The 21,790-nt window shown below is 35.7% G+C and overlaps 3 protein-coding genes across 3 annotated transcripts; 1 reads left to right on the top strand and 2 right to left on the bottom strand.

The window, feature by feature from the left end:
- Window positions 1–495: 495 nt before the first annotated feature.
- LOC126630375 (protein REVEILLE 6-like) lies at window positions 496–4,599 on the bottom strand. The gene is made up of 8 exons (XM_050300492.1): window positions 4,299–4,599; window positions 3,045–3,102; window positions 2,759–2,882; window positions 2,498–2,674; window positions 2,272–2,385; window positions 1,420–1,529; window positions 1,145–1,204; window positions 496–1,039 (listed from the first exon to the last, which is right to left on the bottom strand). Exons 1-8 carry the CDS (start codon window positions 4,526–4,528, stop codon window positions 941–943), a joined length of 972 nt encoding a protein of 323 aa, XP_050156449.1. The 5' UTR covers window positions 4,529–4,599; the 3' UTR covers window positions 496–940.
- A 6,073-nt stretch (window positions 4,600–10,672) lies between these two features.
- Window positions 10,673–11,855, top strand: LOC126630666 (heavy metal-associated isoprenylated plant protein 39-like). Its single transcript, XM_050300822.1, has 3 exons — window positions 10,673–10,838; window positions 11,018–11,093; window positions 11,284–11,855. The coding sequence occupies exons 1-3, from the start codon at window positions 10,833–10,835 to the stop codon at window positions 11,595–11,597; spliced, it is 396 nt and encodes a 131-aa protein (XP_050156779.1). The 5' UTR covers window positions 10,673–10,832; the 3' UTR covers window positions 11,598–11,855.
- Window positions 11,856–14,654: 2,799 nt separating this feature from the next.
- LOC126628124 (uncharacterized protein PAM68-like) lies at window positions 14,655–18,624 on the bottom strand. Its single transcript, XM_050297711.1, has 3 exons — window positions 18,423–18,624; window positions 15,601–16,052; window positions 14,655–15,092 (listed from the first exon to the last, which is right to left on the bottom strand). Exons 1-2 carry the CDS (start codon window positions 18,531–18,533, stop codon window positions 15,609–15,611), a joined length of 555 nt encoding a protein of 184 aa, XP_050153668.1. The 5' UTR covers window positions 18,534–18,624; the 3' UTR covers window positions 14,655–15,092; window positions 15,601–15,608.
- Between the last annotated feature and the right edge of the window lie 3,166 nt (window positions 18,625–21,790).

Consider the following 21,790-nt stretch of genomic DNA (forward strand, 5'->3'; position numbering starts at 1 on the left):
TTTATGGTTAAAAATTTCATTTACATAATTAAAAAAAATTAAAAATATAAAAATTAAGATAAGAGATGACACGTTGATTCGTGCCGATTGAGAATATTGTAAAAAGTAAAATTAGGTGTGTACTGTCTATGAAAAAGTAAGGGTGCTTGGAAAAAGGATTCTTGTTGGATTCTTTTCCTGGGGATTTTAAAGATTTCGTGATCGTGATCGTTCATCGTACTAGTTAGAAATCATTTCAAAATTAAAAATTAAAAATTAAATATTAATAGTATCGTGATCGTGATCATTCTAGTCAGAAATCATTTCAAAATTAAAAATTAAAAATTAAATATAAATAGTATCTAACAAAAATTAATCGCACGATATACGATGAACGATCAGGATCCTGCAAGGATCCTTGTCCGCAATTTAGGTTTTAAAACTGAGCTTTTGGACATCAGCTTAGTCCTGTAAGGATGCTGCCCGAGTTGCAAGGGCTTATGGCGCGATAATACGTATGCAGGAAACCGAGATCATACTATACAGAAATTCGAACACGTCCCAGTTTCAAGAGGAATTCAAACACGCACGCAAATACCGCACCAGCATCACATAGCAACAACTAAAAACTTGACTACGACAGGATGTACAAGATGAACTTGAACTAACTATACAAAAATCCATTACCTTTATCTTGATATATATATATATATATATATACACAACCACACCAGAACGCCATACCAGTTGACATGCTTTGTGGTCGTTGAGCTTGCTACACTTACAACGCAGTATCAGGACGAGTCAATACCTAGATGAAACCTGATGCTTTCTACTAATTGAGGTTTTCCCCCAGCAATTCATCTGCTGGACGCCAACACCGGTTGGGCAAAGATTAGATTCGAAATTCAAGCACTGCCAACGGGATGAGAAGAAAGCGTTGAAGTTCCAGAACAACCACTTAAGGAACTTTCTCATGTTGATCGTCGCAAAGGGTTTTAGTTGCATCACTGAGATTCCCTGTATCCGCGTCCATCTTGTAGGATGAAAGCAACTGTCTCTGGATCCAATTTAAAAGTTCATCAATATACTTGCTTTTAAGACATCATCGACTAAACAAACTATAACTAAGAGTAAACCAGAGGTTAGTGAAATGGAAACTTACATGATCCTCGAATTCGGGATTGGTCAAATTCATGGACAGGTTTCTCATCAACAGTAACACCTGAAGAGGAGCCAAAAAAAATATATATATAATAAGATCACAACCATGCCATTATCAAGTACAAAAAAATTGGAAACCCTTACGAGGCAGTAATAATGCTCAAGATTAGGCGGTAACTTCTTCACGAACACTAGTTTAGATAACAAACAAATATATAGACCACAATCATAACTTAAAACTGATGGCACGTGAGGTCATAAAGGAGAAAAGAGTACCGTTTCAACATCTATCGGATCCATCTTCTTCAGATTCTGAAGATGACCTGTAACATTAGGGTCAAAGACGCTGCCAATGAATCCGTATACTTGAGTAAAGTCGGGAAGAACTGCAAGAAACAATTAGGTATGAAATTCATGGAAGAATGCTTTTTCCTAGCTATAAATTACAATCAATATCTCAGGCCACAACACAAAACAGGTGAGATACAAATTCAAAAGTTGCAAGTGTGCCTTGCTAATACAAATCCAGATTCTTTACTGGTTCCAACTGTGACGTGCCGTGTGTAGACTTATCCAGAAAAGAAAGAGAGTAAATAAATAGTGCAATTCCTCATGTATGACACATACCCTATAAAGGTCGTACCCAGTGCACAAGGCTCCCGCTTTACGCAGGGTCTGGGAGAGGTGAATGTCGGCTAGCCTTACCCCCATTTATGGAGAGGCTGCGCCCAAGTCTCGAACCCGAGACCTACCGCTCATGGGCGAAGGCACTTGCCATCGCACCAAGTGCGACCTCTTTATGACACATACCCTATGCTCAACAAAAATGGAAACCAAGGCAATGATGACAAAGACGTGAACTTTTCCACTGTTTACAACAGAACAAACAAAGGAAAAGTGCATATGGCTGTGTTTACCTCCTAAAAGTTAGATATGTTGAGTACCCAATTACATGTTAAAACAGAAAACCCATGAGCACATACAAGAACGAAATTCCATGTTCTTGCCACAATTTATCCCACCTCAAGGTGAAAAAGAGTTCAAATTCAATATCAAAGAATTAGAATCATTATGTGACTATATTTGTCGGGTGAGAAAAAAATGCAAGCAGGAAGACTGAAACCTCACCTCTCAATGCATGGCTATGGTTCACTTGATCAGTTGTTCCACCAACTGGTTGAGCTTTAGGGGTGCTTTCTGTGGTACTGCAACTGTTGTTCAGCACAGTTGGCCCTGAAACAACTACAACATGAAAAAGAAATGCAATTAAATCATCAAGTTTGCAAACAACAACATTAATGAACACTGAGAACAAGTCATTGGGACGAATATTTAACTTATTTAATAGTCTCACCTTTGGACTCGTGAGATGGATTGGCTGTTTGCACAGAACCATTAGGCCAGGAAGGGGCTACAGGGCCAGGGATAGGACTCATAAGCATTGATGATGAATCTGGCCTTTGATTAAACCCAGATTCAAGTAAAGCAGATGAAGACTGACATGACCAAGATACTGGCGGAAGTGCCAGAGCTGGAAAACAAAGCACATGTGAGTAAGGGTTGAACGACTTTGTCATATGAAAAATACGATACACAAAACTGAAACTATCTGCACCATTTTTTGAAGCTTTTTGAGGATATGGGTGAGCAGCTTTCCTTTTTGGCCTAGGGGGAGGTAGATGCTCGCTCGTCCCATTCTTTTGAACCTTCAGAAAATACTTCTGTGCATGACTACGTATCTGAGAAAGGAATCCTTCTTATGAGTAAGGGAATTCATTATTTTCTAATCTATAAATTTGTAGATGTAAGACTAAACCAAAAGCATAAGTTGGTTATAGTTGGAACTCAAGCAGTTATTCCTCTTTGCATTGGAAACTATAGAATGACTAAAGAAAACTAACCTGTATGACCGTCTTTGACCCAATGAAAGCTTCAATCTTTTTCCAATCGCGATCGAAGCTGAATACAACAGAGGGAACATAAACAAAAATAGGGAACCACCCCAAAATTTATACCAAATTGAGCTTAAACTCAAATGGGCTCAGCATCATAACAAATAATAATCCAAATTATTGTTGAGAAAATGAATTGCCGCTAAAATCCTACTCTTTTTCCAAATTATTGTTAAGAAGTTTAATGAGAAAACTTCTCTATTTTCTTTCTTTCCTACTAAAATCCTACTCTTTTTCCTCTAAAGCGTTCTCTTTCTCAATAACCAAACAAGTCCTTACAAATTTTAAAACACAAACCCCAAAATTTATACCATTTCTTTTTCCACATTTTAAAACCCTATTCAACACTAGAAGGGGTGTATTCAATTGGGATTTTAAGGGATTTTAATTCTTTTAATGAATCTAGGGTATTCAATCAGGATTTTAAGTGATTCTCTAAAATTCAAGATGTATTCAATTAGAACATTAAGATAGTTTATTAAAATCTTTAGAAATTCGGGTGTATTCAATTAGGATTTTAAAGAAGATTATAACATTCCAGGTGTGTTCAATTAGAAATTGATTTTAAAATTTTTGAGAAAGTTGAGGAATTAGAAGGAATTTGAGAGATTTTGCAGTGTATTTTAAGCATCCACAAATCTCATCTCTCCACATGAGATTTCGATGGAATTGAATCAAAATTTCATATAAAATCTCAACAAATCAATTAAACTCCATAAAAATCCATGAATTTATAAATTCATTAAAGTCTCTCAAATTCTCAATTCAATACACCCCTATAAATCCTACTCTTTCCCACATTCCTGATTCCTGAAACTTCTCGTTTTTTCTTCCTTCCCTAAATTTTCTCAGCAACCAAACAAATCATACAAATTTTCAAAACACAATAAAAACTCTATCATTCCTTTTCCCACATTTTAAAACCAATTTAAAACAAAAAATCTTACTCCTTTTCCACATTTTTCTCCCTTTTATTTCATTCCTGAATTCTCTCAGCAACCAAACAAATCCTTACAAAATTCAACACACACATAACATCTACACCATTTATTTCACCACATTTCAAAACCCAAATCAGAACTACAACTCCCCCCCCCCCCCGCACCCCAGAAATTCATACACACAGAATTGAAGACTTTAGAGAAATGTGAAGCTAATCAAACGCATAAAATAATAATAAAAATGAATAGAAATGACAATTACAGTTGGAGGGCTTCGAGGAACTTGTCGTGCTCCGGCTCACTCCAGCTCTCTCTGGACTTGGTAATTGTGTAGGGCTTCCGAATCTTCTTGCTCAGATCCTCCGCCGAAGACGAAGTCGTTGACGTCGTCGCAGTGGCCGAGGCGAACGGCCCGAGTCCGGGCAACGGCATGCCGCTTTCGTTCGGATCCAAGTACAAGCCCTCTGGCGGGTTCGGGTTTTTGGATACCATAAATTGCGGAAGAGTCGGATTCCCCTTTGTTTTTTTTTAAATTGCAAGAGCGAAAGGACCTGCGGCTCTTCCGGAGGCGGCGGAAATTTTATATAAGGACTTGGGGATTGTTCCACGCGGCGGAGATTTTGGTGGGCGCGGAGCTGGCCAATAGTTGCTTGCCACGTTTAAGGGTCTCGTGGCATTGACTGATTGGTTTTTTTTATTTGATGATGCAAGGAAATTTTGAGTGAATTTCTAAGGGAATCATCTTAAGATTGAGATTTTATATGGATTCTTTGTTATCTCATATTTTTTTCATAATATTTTATAATATTAACGTGTGAACTGATATTAAAATAGGAGGTGACATAGCGTTTATGAAGAGTCTCACCTTGAAAAAATCACCTTAGCTTTTTCAAATTTGGAAACAAACTAATAACAGTTTAGTTAGCATGCCTAATTAATGACCTAGATATGAAGAGGACATGAGATAAGTAGAGTACCTCATAAAAGGGGAGGCAGATTGTTTGCCCTCCTGTTACGGTGCACTTCTCATCCTCTCCTATTTGTGCGGTCACGGTTAAACCACGTCAACATTTTATATTGATTTTTTAATAAAGATAATAAGACAAAAAACAATATGAATATAAAATGTTGACATGATTTAACCGTAACCGCACAAATATAAGGGAATGGGAAGGGCACGGTAACAAGAAGGCAGACAATCTGCCTCCCACAAAAGGAGGACGACAAGTTGAACATGGTTGGCAAATTGGTTTTGATCATTCTGTCATAATTCAATTGACATTAGTTAAGCATAGCGAAACCAAAGCAACGATTATATATATATATATATTATTTACACTAAAATAGAGGGGTGAGACTTAACTTAACAATATGTTAGTAATAATATGGTTTGAATTCGTCTTTAACAAAAATCGAATTAAGACCTCTCAATTATAAATGAAAAGGAATACCCCTATATCGTAATACTAAGTGACAACAACGATTTTAAATTTATGAAAAATAATTTATGCACACATTTTATTTTAGTCGTTGAATTGAAAAAATATATAAAAAAAATCAAATAAAAAGGCACGCAAAAAATGAAAAAATAAAGTACGCAGAAATCACTCCTGTTAAAAGCAAGAACTTTGTTCCCATCCACCAAAATTAATTTTATATGTTGGATCTTGGTAACGGTGGACTTGTGTGAACCAAGAACTAGTACATCACCTCTCAATTTTTACCAGCCAACCAACACTCAAAAGGACACCAGAAGAGTGTGGATCGTGGAGAAAATGATTTGATTTGATTAGGGTTTGCAAAATAGGGACCCGAATGATGCAGACACATGGTCTTTGGACTGGAAAAATCTATGGTCCATTCCCTCTCTATGTATTATTTGAATGAATGGCCACACACTAGGCCACATGATATTTCCATCACCTTTGCTTTTCATGCCACTTAAGCTTCTTTCTTTCTTTTTTTCTTTTTTCTTTTATAGAACCATTCAAAACATTAATGGTTAATTTTGATATAAAAATAAAAATAAACTTACAATGACGGAGTCAAAATTTTAGCTTAGGAGGAGCCTAAATGTCTCAATCCGAAACGCTCTTGCGATCTTACAAAAATACTTTGTCATGTAATGAATAACCGACTAACGTTGTTTGGGTTTGATATGGTGTCATCCTCTTCCTTAAACATAAACCTCATGCTTCTCTAACTTTCTTCCTCTCTCTCCCTCCACTGATCCCAAACCAAAGTCCTCATCAAAGCTCACAACCAACGGGTTGCCTGAACTTCATAAGAGCCACTAGCTTCAAATTAACCCCAATGAAAAAAATTAAAGTAAAAACATTGGATTGGTCCCTAAGGCGCCTATGAAAAATCTTGAAAACCATAAGCATAACATTTAACTTTTATGCGTAAAAAAAATGTTAGGATGGGTCTGTGACCATCTTGGTCCCTTCATAGCCATGCCTCTGTAAATTTATACAACGGTTAAATCTTGCATATAACTCGTAACTCTTTTCTTTTTCTATTTTTTTTTTTTGGCTGAAATTGGCATATGAAATGTGATGTTTACATTATGAAGTCTCTTTGTATCTGGTTTTTTTAAATGAGGATAAATCTTCGCCCCCTATTTTACATCTTCGATAAAGTCCGAAGTTGGTGTACATATCTGAGAGCAAATAAGGCAAAATCTCAAGCACACAAATCGGCTATGCAGCCATGCAAGCATGTCTATGCACTTGAAGTACGTGTGGTCGTGTTTAAACATCTTATTTCATGATAAAAGGTTGTCAATCGTAGCTGGACTAGTGTCGCATTGAAATATTTTCTTCAAACAAAAATTAAATAAGAAATCAAATCAGTGCACATGTGCAAACAAATAGTTAATTGGAAGTTTCAAAGTTCTAAATATAATTAGGATCTACATTAATATTAGGATTAGAACAAAACGTATAAAAACTTAAGTATTTGTGATCGAATCTTCTGGTCAACAGCAAGTTTTTATTAATGAAGTACTATAATATGGGCACATACAAAGTGTGTGAGAACATTTTTTATTTTTGTTTTTGAAATAGAATGAGAGAGAAAGAGAGTGATAGAAAATGTGGGAGTGAGAATTTTTTTATTTTTATTTTAATTAAAGATATGTTATGATTACATGTAGATGGGGCTTTGAAAAAAAAACAACAAAATTTGGTTGTGTGAAATTACATTTCTGCCCTATATTTCTTATTCATGTTCGTTTTTAATTAGAGAGTTAAACTGGTAATTTCATAAGATTTTGATTGACAATGAGTGTTATTAATTAGTAAAGATTAAAGATGGTGTCAAATTATATGTTTTTCATATTTAAGCAAGTTTTGCTGGTAGAAGTTGGGCTATTATCCAGGCCCAATATTAGAAGAAAATAGCCCAATCCATTTACAAAATCCAGCTTCGTCTAGCAAGTGCAATAAATTCTTAAAGGCAACTAACTGTTTACCCATGCGGTACAGTTGGTGGCTTGACATAACAATCCACTTTTCTGGGGGTTAAAAAGGCTTACAAAGACATTTTGGTCTTCCTCTGATCACAATTGTATGATTCACAAGCATCAGGATCAAACTCAAGAAGTGCCGTGAAATAAGAACTTGAAATTCGCTCTTAACCACGTAATCACCCCGAGATGATTAGTTTAATTTTCATATTTCAAATAATAAACGTTTCCATCTGCTGCTTAAATTAAGCATGTTAATCTAGCTTGGGTTAATGCAATGAGAATCTTGAAAATAGAGGATATGCTAGTCTACTAGAGGAAGAAGTAGAAACCCAGCAAAATATATAGGCTATCTAGCAGACATTATACCTTCCACTCATGTGACACCAGAGACCCAAGACCTTACCTTAATTATTATATATTTAGACTAAAAAATTCACCATTCACACTATGAGCACCCCTAACAAAAAAAGAAGGGACCTGGATTGTCTGGCCTCTCCCATCTCATATCATTCTCATCCCCTCCTATTTCTGTGGTTATGATTAAGCTATGTTAACATTTTATATTGATTTTTTTTATAGAAATAATAAGACAAAAAACAATAGGAATATAAAATGTTGACGTGACTTAACTGTGATCACAGAAATAGGAGGGGATGAGATGGGAAGGGCAGACAATCCAGATCCAAAAAGAAAACCTTCATGTCCAATTGGCCGTATACAATTTTAAAAATAGCCCATGGGACCACGGCTGGGAATGGAATAAAATGCAGTAAAGTAGAGCTCATTTTTATCGAATACAAACGTATGTGACTTCATAGTCACGTGATGCGATAAATAAATTTTTAGAAAGGTTTAAAAAAAAATTATGCGACATAGAAGGAATCTTGGGTGCGGACAATAGCCATTCACAAAATGAGTGAAAAGGCCATGCATTAAGGTCGATACAGTAAGGAGGTGCCAAAAATTTGTGTTCTCCATGGTTGGAGTCAATGGCGGTGCTACAAGGGGTCAAATTGGGTCATCAGGTGACTCGTGAACACAGGAAAGATGACGGGTGAGCACCTCCGACGAACTTGTGGTCGTCTATATTGATAGGGTGCGTTTGGTACGTGGGACGGGACGGGACAGAACGGAACGAGGCGTTCCGTCCCGCGTTTGGTGCGCCAAAAATGGATGGAACGGGCTGTTCCACGGGACAGATTTTGGGTGTTTTTGCGTCCCACCTCCCCCTGGAACGGGTTTGTTCCACGTCTGTAGAATACAATGTTTTACCATTTTAAGACAAATATACCCCATGTCTTTTTCAAAAATTACACCTTCGTTCCGTCCCGTCTCGCCCCGTCCCGTTCCGTCCCGTCTGCGTACCAAACGCACCTATAACGAACTACAATATTTTCAAAATATGAAAGATGCCGTGAACAATTATAGTTTTTAATATTACTTTTGCCTTGAATCATGAATGAATATACTACGGCTTAATTCTTTATTGTTATTTTCGTTTAAATTTTATTCAATTATGTTTAGATCATGATCCTATAAAGTTCTAGATCCGTCACTGGTTTGGAGTGATATGCTGTATCAAACCAAAGTCCCAAGTCAAGTCTTTTTCTACAGTTTCTCACCGGACATGATCTGAAAAACGCGTAGGATCGTACAAATAAAGGAAAGGTCGCTATGGTGGAGATGTGGAAGGCCTACCAACGACGACGACCCCACAAGAAATTGGAATCCTACAAAAAAATTGCTCACGCAAATGCCAAATGCCAAACGGTTCCTTCTTGGAAATTGGATACGAACTCTATGATTGCAAAATACTTTTCAAAAACCCGAACCACTTGTCAAAAAGTGTAAGAAGCCACTAGGGTGCCGTTTCAGTGGGAGATCCGATCACTGATGATGTAACAAGTTTCATAAGCTTTAATTAGTAATCCTAGGGCTGGAAAAAAATCCCAAAAATCTCAAACCAAATCGAAAAATTCCCAAAACCAAACCGAAAAAATCCCAAACCGAAATTTCCGAAAATTTCGGTACCCAATACCGAACCGATCCCGAAATTTTGGTACGGGAATCCGTCTCAAGTTTTTGAGATTTCGGTATTCCCAAACCAAACCGAAAAAAATATATATATATTATTTAATTTTTAAATATATATTTAGATCAACAGAGTCCATAGAAAATGAAGGCTTCAATAGTTGCACATATTTATGTATGAATGATTTAAATCGACAGAGTCTTGCAATTGTAGCATCTACATTTGAATCCAGATTGGCAGTCTTGCAATTGTAGCATCTACATTTAAATTGACATAGTCTTGCAATTGGCACATATTGCAACGGGTTTCTTAGCAGATTGCAGCCCAAAAGTGTTAAAAGGTTCAATTTTAGTCCAAAAGCCCAAAAGCCCAAAATCATTTCGGGATTCCCGATTTGTTCCGAAATCCCGAAACTATTTCGGGATTCTCGAAAATTTGGTTTGGGATCGGTATTGAAATTGGGATTTCCGAAATTTTTGGTTTGGGAATCGGGACAAGGGTTTCGGTATGGGATCCCATACCGAACCACCCCTAAGTAATCCGAATCTTTTCAAAGTAGGGATCTCTGATTTCCAATTTTGTTTTAAATGCGGATTAGTTGTAGAGTCTGCATCACATTAGATTTTAACAATTCGAATGATTTATTTTTTAAGTTATACCTCATAAATCTTTCTTGCAAAATATTAGTTAAATCGAAAATATTTAAGATATCTAATTGAGTTCTAGGAAATTGACGGACAATAGGTTCTAAGAAACTAGTGCAATTTTATCGTGATAATTAAATAGATAAATAATTTCGAATTGAATTGAATTTTTGCAAAAATGATTTATGAATCGATGCTTATAAAATAAACTTTTCGGAATGTTGAAATTTGATGTGAAATGGATCACACGACTAATCCACATTTGAAAAAAAAAAAGGTAAATCCCTTCTCTTCAAGGTCTGAATTAATACTATTAGATATCTTGATGATGCAAAATACAAATTGAAAGTTAATTAAATTTCTCTTGCAGCCAAAAATAGCACATGATTTTGTTGACCGTAGACTGCGGTTCTGCTAATCTTGCGTCTTGACTATAACGTCTAGACGGGTTGACTCAGCTCCTTCCTTCGTAACTTCCTTCTTTCTCTTTCCTTCCCTCCTCAGTTCTTCAGTATAAATTACAGTCCCAGGACTCTTCACTTCACCAACACTCTCTTTTTATTTTCTTAATCTCTTGGATTCTGCTGAAATATTTGAAGCCTTTTATTCAACTTCTTGCTCTCAGATCTCTCAAGCTCCACAGATAAAATGAAGGTAATTGGGTTTTTACTTTGCTGCAAAGCTAGTTCTTTTTGCAGACAACTTTTTTAGGTGATTCTTTTTACATAAAAGATATGCATGCATGACTGATGCTGCTACTTTTGATCTTTGCTTTATTTTTTCTGACTATAATTTGGTGCGAGTCTCAACTATACTATTTTGTTTCATGACAGAAAGTAGTGTTGAAATTGGAAGTATACAACGAGAAGTCTAAGAAGAAAGCCATGAAGGCCGTGTCGGGGCTTGAAGGTACTAAATCCATGGCCATATTACTCTCTTGTTCAACATTTTACTCCGATTTCAATAGTTTTTCGAATTAGCAGACTTATGCGTAGCCAAGTTAGTTACAGCAGTTTGCTAGTCTCTCAAGTTCGAATCCACATCTATTGAGTGACGAACTTATTTAATTTTATTTGTTAATGGAATTCTCTTTTTGCAGGGCTTGATTCAATTTCCATGGATATGAAGGACAAGAAGTTGACGGTCACAGGGGACATAGATCCGGTGGAGTTGGTGGCAAGATTAAGGAAGCTTTACCATACTGAGATACTCTCAGTCGGACCGGCAAAGGAGGAGAAGAAGAAGGAGGAGCCAAAGAAGGAGGAGCCAAAGAAGGAGCAGCCGAAGAAGAAAGATCCAAAGGACGAATTGGCTGAGATTATGAGGGCCTACCAAGCTCAGTATCCTCCAATGCCTACATATTACTGCGTAAGAAGTGCAGAAGAGGATCCCAATTCTTGTGTCATTTGCTGAATGGTTGGTAAAATTTTATTGACATGCATGGTGTTTTTCAAGAGGAGAAATCAGATGTACAGTACTACAGCGGGTAAAATTCGATAGAGTAATATGTGGTTGGTGTTGGTTTTCTATGATCGAGAAGTCTCTGGTATTTTTGATGTACTATTTTGTATTTTTCTTTTGGTGTGGCCGCCAGACTTGTCGTCAGAAAAACTGAAATGTCTTTGTGAGTCTTCTCAACTTCTGAAAGAAATGAATAACCGTGATTTGCCACCAGTTGTCTCCCTTTAAAAAAAAATGAAAATTAGTAATATTTAAGTGAAAAGTGATTTTCTCACATTTTTTTTTCTGTTAGTGTAAAATTTTCTGCTGATCGCTTGTTGATTAGGTGCTTCTTTTTTAGTGCACTATTATCTACTAATCACTTGTTGATTTTGAGAATGCAAAGTTGAGATTAATGATTGATACTAAATGTCAACGTTGAGGTTTACATCATGCCACAATCTTTGTAATCGTCATCCACCAAAAAGTTAACGGGCAATATTACGTGTGTGATTGCGCGATTGCGAGAGGACAATACTTATTCCATATTTGATCACAAATTTGAAAACCTTGTATCATTTTTGATAGATCTCAATGACTCTATCTTTTTAAGGGTATTTTTATCAATCTAACCCCTTAACTTAATAAGAAAATTGACAAATTTTTACACAGAATTATCAAAATAATTTCCGATGGATAAACTCATGAATTAGTTTTATTGAAATGATAAAAATGAATGTGAAAAATTATATTAATCACAATAACAATTTTTATCTAAAAAGCCTGGTTAATTAAATCAAATGCGACGAAGACTTCCCTGTGTGCAAACAAAATACAGATGCAAAATGTCTCAATCGGCACGGAAGATTAGGATTCTGTATGATGTAATGATATAAGTAGGGACAAGGATTGTATTTCCGTGCTCTCCTGTTTTGTGTGATCACAGTTAAATCATGTTAATATTTTATATTACAATTCATTTTTGTCTTATTATCTTTATAAAAAAATAATATAAAATGTTAACATAACTTAACCGTGATCACAAGACAATCTTTGTCCTATAAGTAGACGTATAACAGTAGGCTTCCTGTTGGTTAGTTAATTATTCTAGTGATCTCTCCCCACATCAACATCGAATGGAAAACGTCGCCGTTGGTGGGTAGATGGTTCCATTACGTTGTCATCAATGTCGGTAATAATTAACCATTATTTGTGCGGTACATATGTGTCGTTACTTAAAATTTCTAACGCAGCTTGGTTAGTGTTTGCAGAGTTTGTTATGTCTAATTAAGTTGTGCATTGATTTGGGGGGTGATTCAATGGTTAATAACGAATTAGAGGTTCACATTCCACGTAATATATTTTGAATTTAATTCTTGATAATCATGAATGACACAGTAATGATTAGAGGAGGCTGAAATGTCTTTATGAGTTTTCTTAACCTCTAAATGAGTGAGCTGCTGTGGTAAAACCACCAACTGCTCTTTTTTTTTTTGAACAAAAGATATTATCTACACTAAGGGAAGGAGATGAGCTTAGTCTCACAATTGACCAATAATAATGTGGTTCAAATTTGTTTTTTGGCGATAATCGAACCTAAGACTTCTCACTTGCAAGTAAATAAGAAAATTACTAGACTGTAATACTAAAAGAAAAAAAAAAGTTGTGTATTTTGTTTTACTTCTTCTAGCTAGCACATTGAACCACATAAAAAGAGAATAGAAAACATAATAGTACTTAATTAGAGAAGATAATATGATCACTAAACACTGATTACCACATAACTGTCGTCTAGTTCATTTTAAAATGATTAATTAGAAGTTTTTTTTTATAATTGTTGAGATGACATCAATACATATGTAATACCTCAGATCTAAGCACCTACATGTATTACAACTTGCAGTGACATCTACTCATAATTTAATAGTAGGCTTAGCCCTGGTTTGGTACTGAGTTGATTATGAAAAAAGTGGCTATCAAAGCTTTTTTTATGTTTGGTAAACATTCAGCTTCAGCTTTTTTTTCACAGTTTTGGGTGAAAAAAAGTAAAAAATACAAAGCTGCAAAACCCAGCTTTGAAAAACTAGTTTTTTTTCACATATGTATTACATAAAAGTTTATTAAACACTATAATACTGTTTTTTTTTCAAAAGTACTTTTACAAAAAAGTTTACCAAACACTCTACTAACGGAAGCAGTTTTTTTTTTCAAAGCACATCAATGCACAACCAGTCCTTAGTAGCTTAAGTTAAATATACCTAGGAACTCTCCAAAAAAAGTTGTAAATTTTTTAAATTAACAAGCGAACAATGTTAAAAAAATTATTTTAACTATTTAGTTTAACTTTTTATTTTCAACAACATATTTGAATTCAAACTGGTTGAAGATTCGCACATGACTCTACGCAATTTCATGATGAGCCAGACTAAGCCCCAAATGAGTAAGGCAACTAGGAAAACTGAAGTCTCAGTTCCTAAGCTCATAGCTCTTGGCCCTGTTTAGCCAATGGATACTTGCTGTGTACTTTCTTCGGATGCATCGAACAATATTACTGGTGATTCTTCACTTCTTTCTTCTCTTTGTTCTCTGTTTTTCAAAAAAGGTCCCATCTTCCTTAAGCTAAGTTACTTTGACCCTTCCTCTCGCTCTCGTACAACCTTACTCTCTGATTGATCAGGTAAACTTAATCTTTCTATTCTTATTAAAAACCCAACCCAGATTAATCAAATAGGTGGGTTTTCTGTTTTAACAAATTTTGAATATTTTGTTACTAACAATTCAAACTCAACTCACTAAATTTTTAAAACCATATTTGCTCTCTTCTTTTTCTCTTTGATTCACTAGTAAACCATTTAGTTTTGATTCTATAAATTTAAAAAGCAACTTTTCACTTTAATATTATATAAAGTATTAAAAATCAACTTTTTCTCTTTGACCCTTCTCATCCCCTATTATATTGTGCGATCACGGTTAAACCACGTTAATATTTTATATTGATTTTTTTTATAGAAATAATAAGACATGTTGACATGGTGTAACCGTGATCGCATAAATAGCAAAGGATGGGAAGAGTATGATACAAGGAGGGCAGACAATCTGCCTCCATTATTGGTAGAGCAAGTTGATTGAAAGCACTATTCTATAAAAGATGGTGATCGGTGAGTCTGACTATTCTATAAAGAATAAAAGATGGTGACTGGTCAGGTTCTATCACATGAAGGTGAGGAGTTTTAAATTTTTTTTAATAACTTGGCTCAAAACGACGTCGTTTGGCCAAGTTATTTAAAAGAAAAATTAGTTTTCTTCTTCTCCTTCTGTTTTGCACAGCTTGCAGCAACCATGACTGCTGTTCTTCTCCACTACTGCCTAGATTTGGGTGGTCCTTGAAGATCCTCATAGTCATTTATCCAAGTTTCCGGGTGGTCCTGGAATCACCCTGGTCCCTTAATAGATCCGCCCCTCCACAGCCTTCAATTAAATTGAAGTTAAATGAATAGAAAGAAGAATGTAAAAACTGTGCAAACCATCACATACTCACGTTAACATATATACATATGAGAAGTTTAATTTTAGCACAATGCAATGTTAGGGAGATTAAATTTGTAGATAATACTTTTGAAAATTAAATGACATGAAAGTTGATGGTTGAATTATTACTTAAACGTTGATTAACATGCTCATTTTTTTTATGACACATCATTTTTTTAGCATTAAACTTTTTAACATGACTGTCATATTGATATATATATATATATATATATATTATTACTAAGTTATTTATGTGATAGTACGTGCAAATTTATTTTCAAATAATGCATATAAATTTATGGCACATCATTCTAATTTTATAACAAGTGAATCAATAATACCGTGTAATCGACACACTCATAAATTTACGTTAAGAGAATAAGGGGAAAACAAAAACTAACTAATGGTGCTTGAAGCTATGGTAACCAAAATCTATCAATTTAATTACTTAAACCATCATTTTTTACTGTTATTACTCTCGTCTTCCTCTCTCCACATTTCAACCCAATTGCTTTGAGCTTCTTCCAATCCAAGAACTGAACCCTTCTTCTCTGCATCCCAACTTGTAGACAATGCCCCATACGCAATCCCAAGGGCCGATGTCCCAAAAGTCAACAAGGTCGTGAAGAATGGTAGCCAAAGCGGCACGTCCCACCAGTGGTTCTCCTTCACCGCGTCAAAAATTTTCAAAAACGCAAAGCCCGTGGCCAAAGGCAGCCCCACGGCGGCGATAATTCTCACTAGCATTCTCTCGAAAACGACCTGCGGAACTTCCTCGTCGCCATCGTTGTTATCATTTTTGCCGGAGTTTTTGCTTGTCGGCGTTTCTTTTGTGGTGGCTGGTTGCACACTGCCAAAGCCTTTTGCATTTGCATGTGTTTTGTACGTACTTCTTTTAGGGTGGTGTTTGGACCCGATTTTTGCGTTAAATTTTTTTGGCAAGGCAGACAAGTAGGATCATGCTGATCGAGCAGATTTGACTACTGCAAAAACATTATATGCTGCAAGCATTTTGGCGTGCAGTGTGCAGTCGGCGTCAGGCCAATGCATGTGATTATGCATAAGAATTCGGCCAAGGACCATTAGGCCGAAGTCGAAGGTAGAAAAGTCGAGGAAAGTGGGTTGAAAATTAAGATCAATAAATACCTTTAACCCTCAAGTTATGGTTCGATCGCCATTTGGTTTACCTTTAATCGACCTTTCGATGTAAGAGTAGGTGACTTTTCTCATCTGGCCGAGAAAAGTGGATTGAAACCACTTTCCCTGACAAGATTCCACCCTCCCTTTATTTTACAATAGTTGAATGGTGGGCAGTGGTTTGGTGAAGCAGAAAAGATTTGATGTGACTCAAACATGGTACTATCGTGACCCATATATATATGTATAAAGGCATGCCGACGTCATAGACTTTCCTCGGCCACTTTACAAAACTGCATATATAAGCCTTGGCCAAAACTATATATATATATATATATATATATATATATATATATATATATATAAAGCTTGGACGTGAAGTTTTGAGTTTTTCGAGGAACTAAGCGGTCGAGGGATTAGATGGTAAACATGTGGATGCGACTACGAAAAAGTGCCAGTCAACAGAGTATTATCTCAGCGCCATGATGTTCACTGTTGCTGTATTCTTTCTGCTTGCCTTCGTTCTGAGCTTCTCGACCTCGGCTTAGTGTATATATATCTAGGCAGGACGAGTTGCCAAGAAAAATTCTTCTCGACCCTCTGGTAAAATTGCCGAGCCTGGTATGGAGTTGTAGTAGTCGAAGGAGGCCGCAACGTTGGCAGAACATACATGTTATTACCGAGGAACAAAGTTTTTTTCGGTGATACGAACAATTAATTTCCTTAACCTTTCGGCTTACGAGCCGAAGTTCAAGGAAACTGGGGGGGGGGGCAATGTTTGGACCCGATTTTACACCATCGGCCCAAGCGATCGAGGCCGTTGGGTAAGCATGGTTCTTAATCGTCGGATAAAAAGTTAAAATAATTTGCTATTGTTAAGAGATAATATTATGGTTCTTAATCATAATAATTATCTTTTAATAAATTATCTTAATTTTCTTATACAAGATAAATTATACAAATTCTTGGACTCTTCACATGGCCTAACATGGATCTGCAAGCCGAAGATAATGGTGAATAGGAAATCCAATAAGGTTAGGTGATGGATGTCAGCTTGGTATCTAGTTGGCTGCATGGGGTCTATGGTTGAATGGACTCGCGTACAAAGCCATGTGGAACAATGGAAAAGATTTTACATGTGGTGGTGATAAGGTGGCAATACAATTTGATCAGAATTGTTAGGATACGTGGTCTCCATGTATGCATGGGTAACTTGCAAATGGGATGAATTTGAATTGCAAATTGGATAGGCATCTGCAATGTGTGGGGGATACGGATTCTTGAGAGAAGTAAGGTGATTGTTTTGGGAAGTGAACTATATTTCCAATTAATTATCTTTCCAATTAATATGTTAAGATAATGATACAAATTGGAGCACGGCATTGACACTTTGACTAAGGCGAAGTGATATTATCAAAGGGTTTTTATCACAATATCCGGATGTAGAAGAGTTAGAGTGGAACTGGGAAAATCTATTTTGGCGACTGAGCATTAAGAACTTTATAAATACAAGGCTTCGAACGCTGAGAAAAGACCTCCAATGCAACACACAAAACTGTCATGCGCAAACCCTCTCAACAACTTTGAGATTTTTATTTTCTTTTTTCGCTGACACATCTTCCGTTGGCATCAACAGCACTGTGGAAGCAACCGGTGATATCTTAAGTCGGCATAGATAGCTCTGTCACCGTAGAATCAATCGGTCTCGCAGTATCTTCCGTTGGCATCAACAGCACTGTGGCGAGAACGGTTGATTACCTATCCAAGTTTCGGTCGAGAAGGGTTTCTGAATCCTTATTGGTCGAGGTCATCTCATCAGCCTTCTCGGCAAAGTGAGGTGTTACAAGTTATTACATTCGGCACATTGAAAGCCGAATTTGATATTGAACTTCGTAAGAATAGTAACCTTGTCTTCAGGTTCGAGAGCCCAAGAGGCCGAGACGTGTTCCTTTCTCGGCCGCAATCGCAAGACGTAGAAGTCAGCCGTGCACCCAACGCAACATCAACAAATTTACTCCTCGGCCGAGCTCGGCCGACGAGTTGGCACGCCCCGCAATCACCGAAGAACGTAGTTAGCTTATAGATTACTCGGTCTGCACGCCACGTAGGCTTTGTAGTTTCTAGGGTCAACATGTGGCTTTGGTTCTGCAAGGTTCTGGGGTGGAAGGTTAGGGTTTTGGGCTTCCATGGCGACGAGCTTGAAGGAGAGAGAGATGGTTGGGAGGAAAAAATCAGAGTTTTCATGGCTTGGGCTAGGTTACTTCTTTATAACGTTAAAGTTAAGTTGTATGGTCTTATTGCTATAAACCTTATCACAAATGAATGGTGGTGACATGGTCTCTGGAGATATTTTGTGATTTATTTTGAGATTTTTAATTAGTCGTACATCTTTTTTACGTCCTAAACATCTTTATTAATTTTAGTCCTTTGTTCTTGATCAATTTATTCAATCCGACGGTCAAAAATTAAAAAGTGTGTGAAAAGCAAAAATGAGTGTGCACTACCTTTTTAATTTTCTGATCACCAAATTAAGCTAGGATAATTTGTTCTATACTAAACAAGCAAAATTCATAATAAAGTGAGAAAGGAACCAAATTAGTAAATCACAACTTGACCTACTTGTGCTCTTGCAAACGACGTACACTAACGGTCGTTTTATAACTATTTCGTTTTTAGATTTTAGTTTTACTTTTTGTGCTTGATATAGGTGACGACAAAAATTTATAAGAAAAATGATGGATGAGGAATCGTGATGTGAGGGAGGGGAAGAATGAGTGAAAACAAAATCTAAAAAATGAAAAACAACTTAAAATGTCAATCCATAATACTTCTCCAACTCTGCTTCTGATATGAAGAAACTCAACCTACTTAATTATGATGTCAATCCATAATACTTCCTAGTTTAACTTCATATCGTGTAGTACTACTAGAGAGAAATGTCTACCTTGAGATGTTTTGTGATTTATATAGTATTAGTGTTGTTTCTGTTTTTCAAAGCGTGCATACGAGCGTATAAGCAAAACTCACAGTGAGTCAAAGCGATTGTGTCCCAAAGGTCATGATCCACGTCATCACTAGCTCATCAATCAACCAAAAAGGAGAGAAACTTCCTTACCAAAGTGTCATTTTCCGTTCTTCTTAATTTTTTTTCGCCTCACAAGAGACCAGAATATATAAAAGTATTTTCTTTTAATCATAGGGTGTGTAATTGAACTCCACAATATATAGAAGTGGTTGGTACTTAAAAATTGTGTATTCGATAAAATGGTATGAACAATATTACATATTAAGATCTGGTTGATAAGATCCAATTTTGAAGTTGGACCCCTACTCAATCTGTAGAGAAAGTGGTCCCTATAAACCAGATGAGTTAGGATTATAGGTAGTGATAATCAAAACCCTTTTTTTATCTTCCACACGGAGAAGATATTTCATATATAAAGTAATATTTGGTATAAATTTAGTATATTATATCTAATTATATTTCATTATACAGCGTATTTTGCTATATAGTTCCAATCTATCTTTTTAGTTCACATCATTATCTTTTTAATTTGAGTAATTTTATTCTTACCCCAATTCTATACCACATTTATTTACCATTTTAGGTAGCAGATGAGTTGGACATGCCACATCATTTAATTTCAATTTTCTTATTAATTAAAACACTTAAATAAAGAAAATTGCAGACTTCAAGTCTCCTCCCATTGGCATTAATAACTTAATTGGGTATGAACCCTAATCTGATAAACAAATTTGATTTTGACTCCTAATTCTCATGAAAGCTAATATACGTTATTCAATGAAATAATAAGATGAAATCCTACTTTTAAACCACAATTTTTTTTTTGAAAAGAAGACAAAAAAAAAAATATCACAAGATGAAGCGGAATGAGGACTGGGCTACGGGGCATGAGTCTGAAGATAGAAATCAATATATGGTGATTATAGTATACGAGTGAATTCTATAAAACTTGATCATAATCATGGAAATCAACATAAATTAATAAAAAAAAACTGGCGTGAAAAAGAAAGGGAAAGGAAGAAGAAGAATTGAAAGGGGAAGGAAGAAGGGGACTCCTCGTATACTATAATCATTATTTAATTAATTATATTTTTATTAGTTATTGATTAATTAAATAGTTTTTAATGGAAATTAAATTTTAATTAATTTAAATAATGTGGTTATTTAGATGTCACCTAAGATAATATACAATTATGGTACAAAAACATGATAAGAATAGCATTTGTAGACCTATCTTGGAGTTTATCCAAACTAAACGGAACATAGCTAAGATACCAAACCCCTTTTTTGTAGTAAAACGACGTTGTCTCATCGTCAATGTTAGGTAGGTCAGATTGAATCTTTCTTCCATGCGGAGTAATTTGGGCGCTTCTGCAACCAAGCGGCAGCCGTGACACCATTTTTTTCCGATCAATATTAGCTAATTTACCTTGTGTTTGGGCATCCAAATCATGAAAATTTCGGAAAGCTGCCCAGCCTTCATTCAAGCATTTTGTCGAACAATTTCCGTGCAGGCCAAGAGGGGCGGCCCCTCCTTGTCCTGCTGTAGCTCTGCTTGTGGCCCCATCCTTCAAATAAATTGAAGATTACAATGGAGGCAGATTATCTGCCCTCTCACTTTCCGTGCCCTCTTATTTATGTAGTCATGGTTATATTACGTCAATATTTTATATTATTATTTTTTTTGTTTTATTATCTCTATAAAAATAATATAAAATGTTGATGTGACTGAACCTTGATCACACAAAACAAAAGGACATGAGAGGGCACAGGAAGTGGGTGGGCAGACAATCTGCTTCCGATTACAATTCCTCGAACGTAACAAAAAATATACAACCTGAACAGGGCTAACATTTGATCGAAATCAGATTAGGTAATTTAGGTATGTTTTGCCTTCATACATATCTTGAAGTATATTCCGAAGTTTTTTTTTGGGCCATCAACAAATTAAAAAGATAATATTCTTGGCATTTTTTTGTTTCAAAGTTCAAACTGAGAGTGATTAATAATTAGGTAGTGTTATTCACACGTTTTTTTAATCTTCTATACACTCTTTGTTAATTTTAGTTAATTAAATAATCATCTTCAATTAATTCAATTAGAGACAAAAATTGAGTAGAACGTTGAATAGTAAAAAAGGAAAGGGGTGTGCGTAGCCACACCCTTTCCCATTTCGGACGCAACTGAAGACATGATCAAATATGTTTGGTAAGATCTGTCGTCATTAGTGTCCAAAACAAGTGTATTAACTTAAGTCATTAACAATAAACTAAGTACAGAAAGCAAACTGCGTTGAATTAATTTTTATTTTAAGTATTAAGCAACTGTTGCGTCAGTAAGTGCACGTTGTTTCTTATATTTGATCAAATACGTATTATTTTATTTGGTTTAATTAATTAAAACGAAGATGGTCTTCAAGCATGCAGAAGGAAGCATAAACAAATGCAAACAACTCAATTTGATTAACTGTGAATGT

Source organism: Malus sylvestris, chromosome 7, assembly GCF_916048215.2.
Source record: "Malus sylvestris chromosome 7, drMalSylv7.2, whole genome shotgun sequence".
Taxonomy (NCBI): Eukaryota; Viridiplantae; Streptophyta; class Magnoliopsida; order Rosales; family Rosaceae; genus Malus; species Malus sylvestris.

Coding starts and splice junctions, on each gene's coding strand:
- LOC126630375 (XM_050300492.1), bottom strand. CDS start 4,528: ATGGTATCCAAAAACCCGAACCCGCCAGAGGGCTTGTACTTGGATCCG. Junction 1,530..2,271: donor CCATAGCCATGCATTGAGAG/GTGAGGTTTCAG, acceptor TGTTTCTTGCAG/TTCTTCCCGACTTTACTCAA. Junction 1,205..1,419: donor ATCCGATAGATGTTGAAACG/GTACTCTTTTCT, acceptor GCTCCTCTTCAG/GTGTTACTGTTGATGAGAAA.
- LOC126630666 (XM_050300822.1), top strand. Junction 11,094..11,283: donor GGCCGTGTCGGGGCTTGAAG/GTACTAAATCCA, acceptor CTCTTTTTGCAG/GGCTTGATTCAATTTCCATG.
- LOC126628124 (XM_050297711.1), bottom strand. CDS start 18,533: ATGAAAACTCTGATTTTTTCCTCCCAACCATCTCTCTCTCCTTCAAGC. Junction 16,053..18,422: donor CCTTGCAGAACCAAAGCCAC/ATGTTGACCCTA, acceptor TCCAAACACCAC/CCTAAAAGAAGTACGTACAA.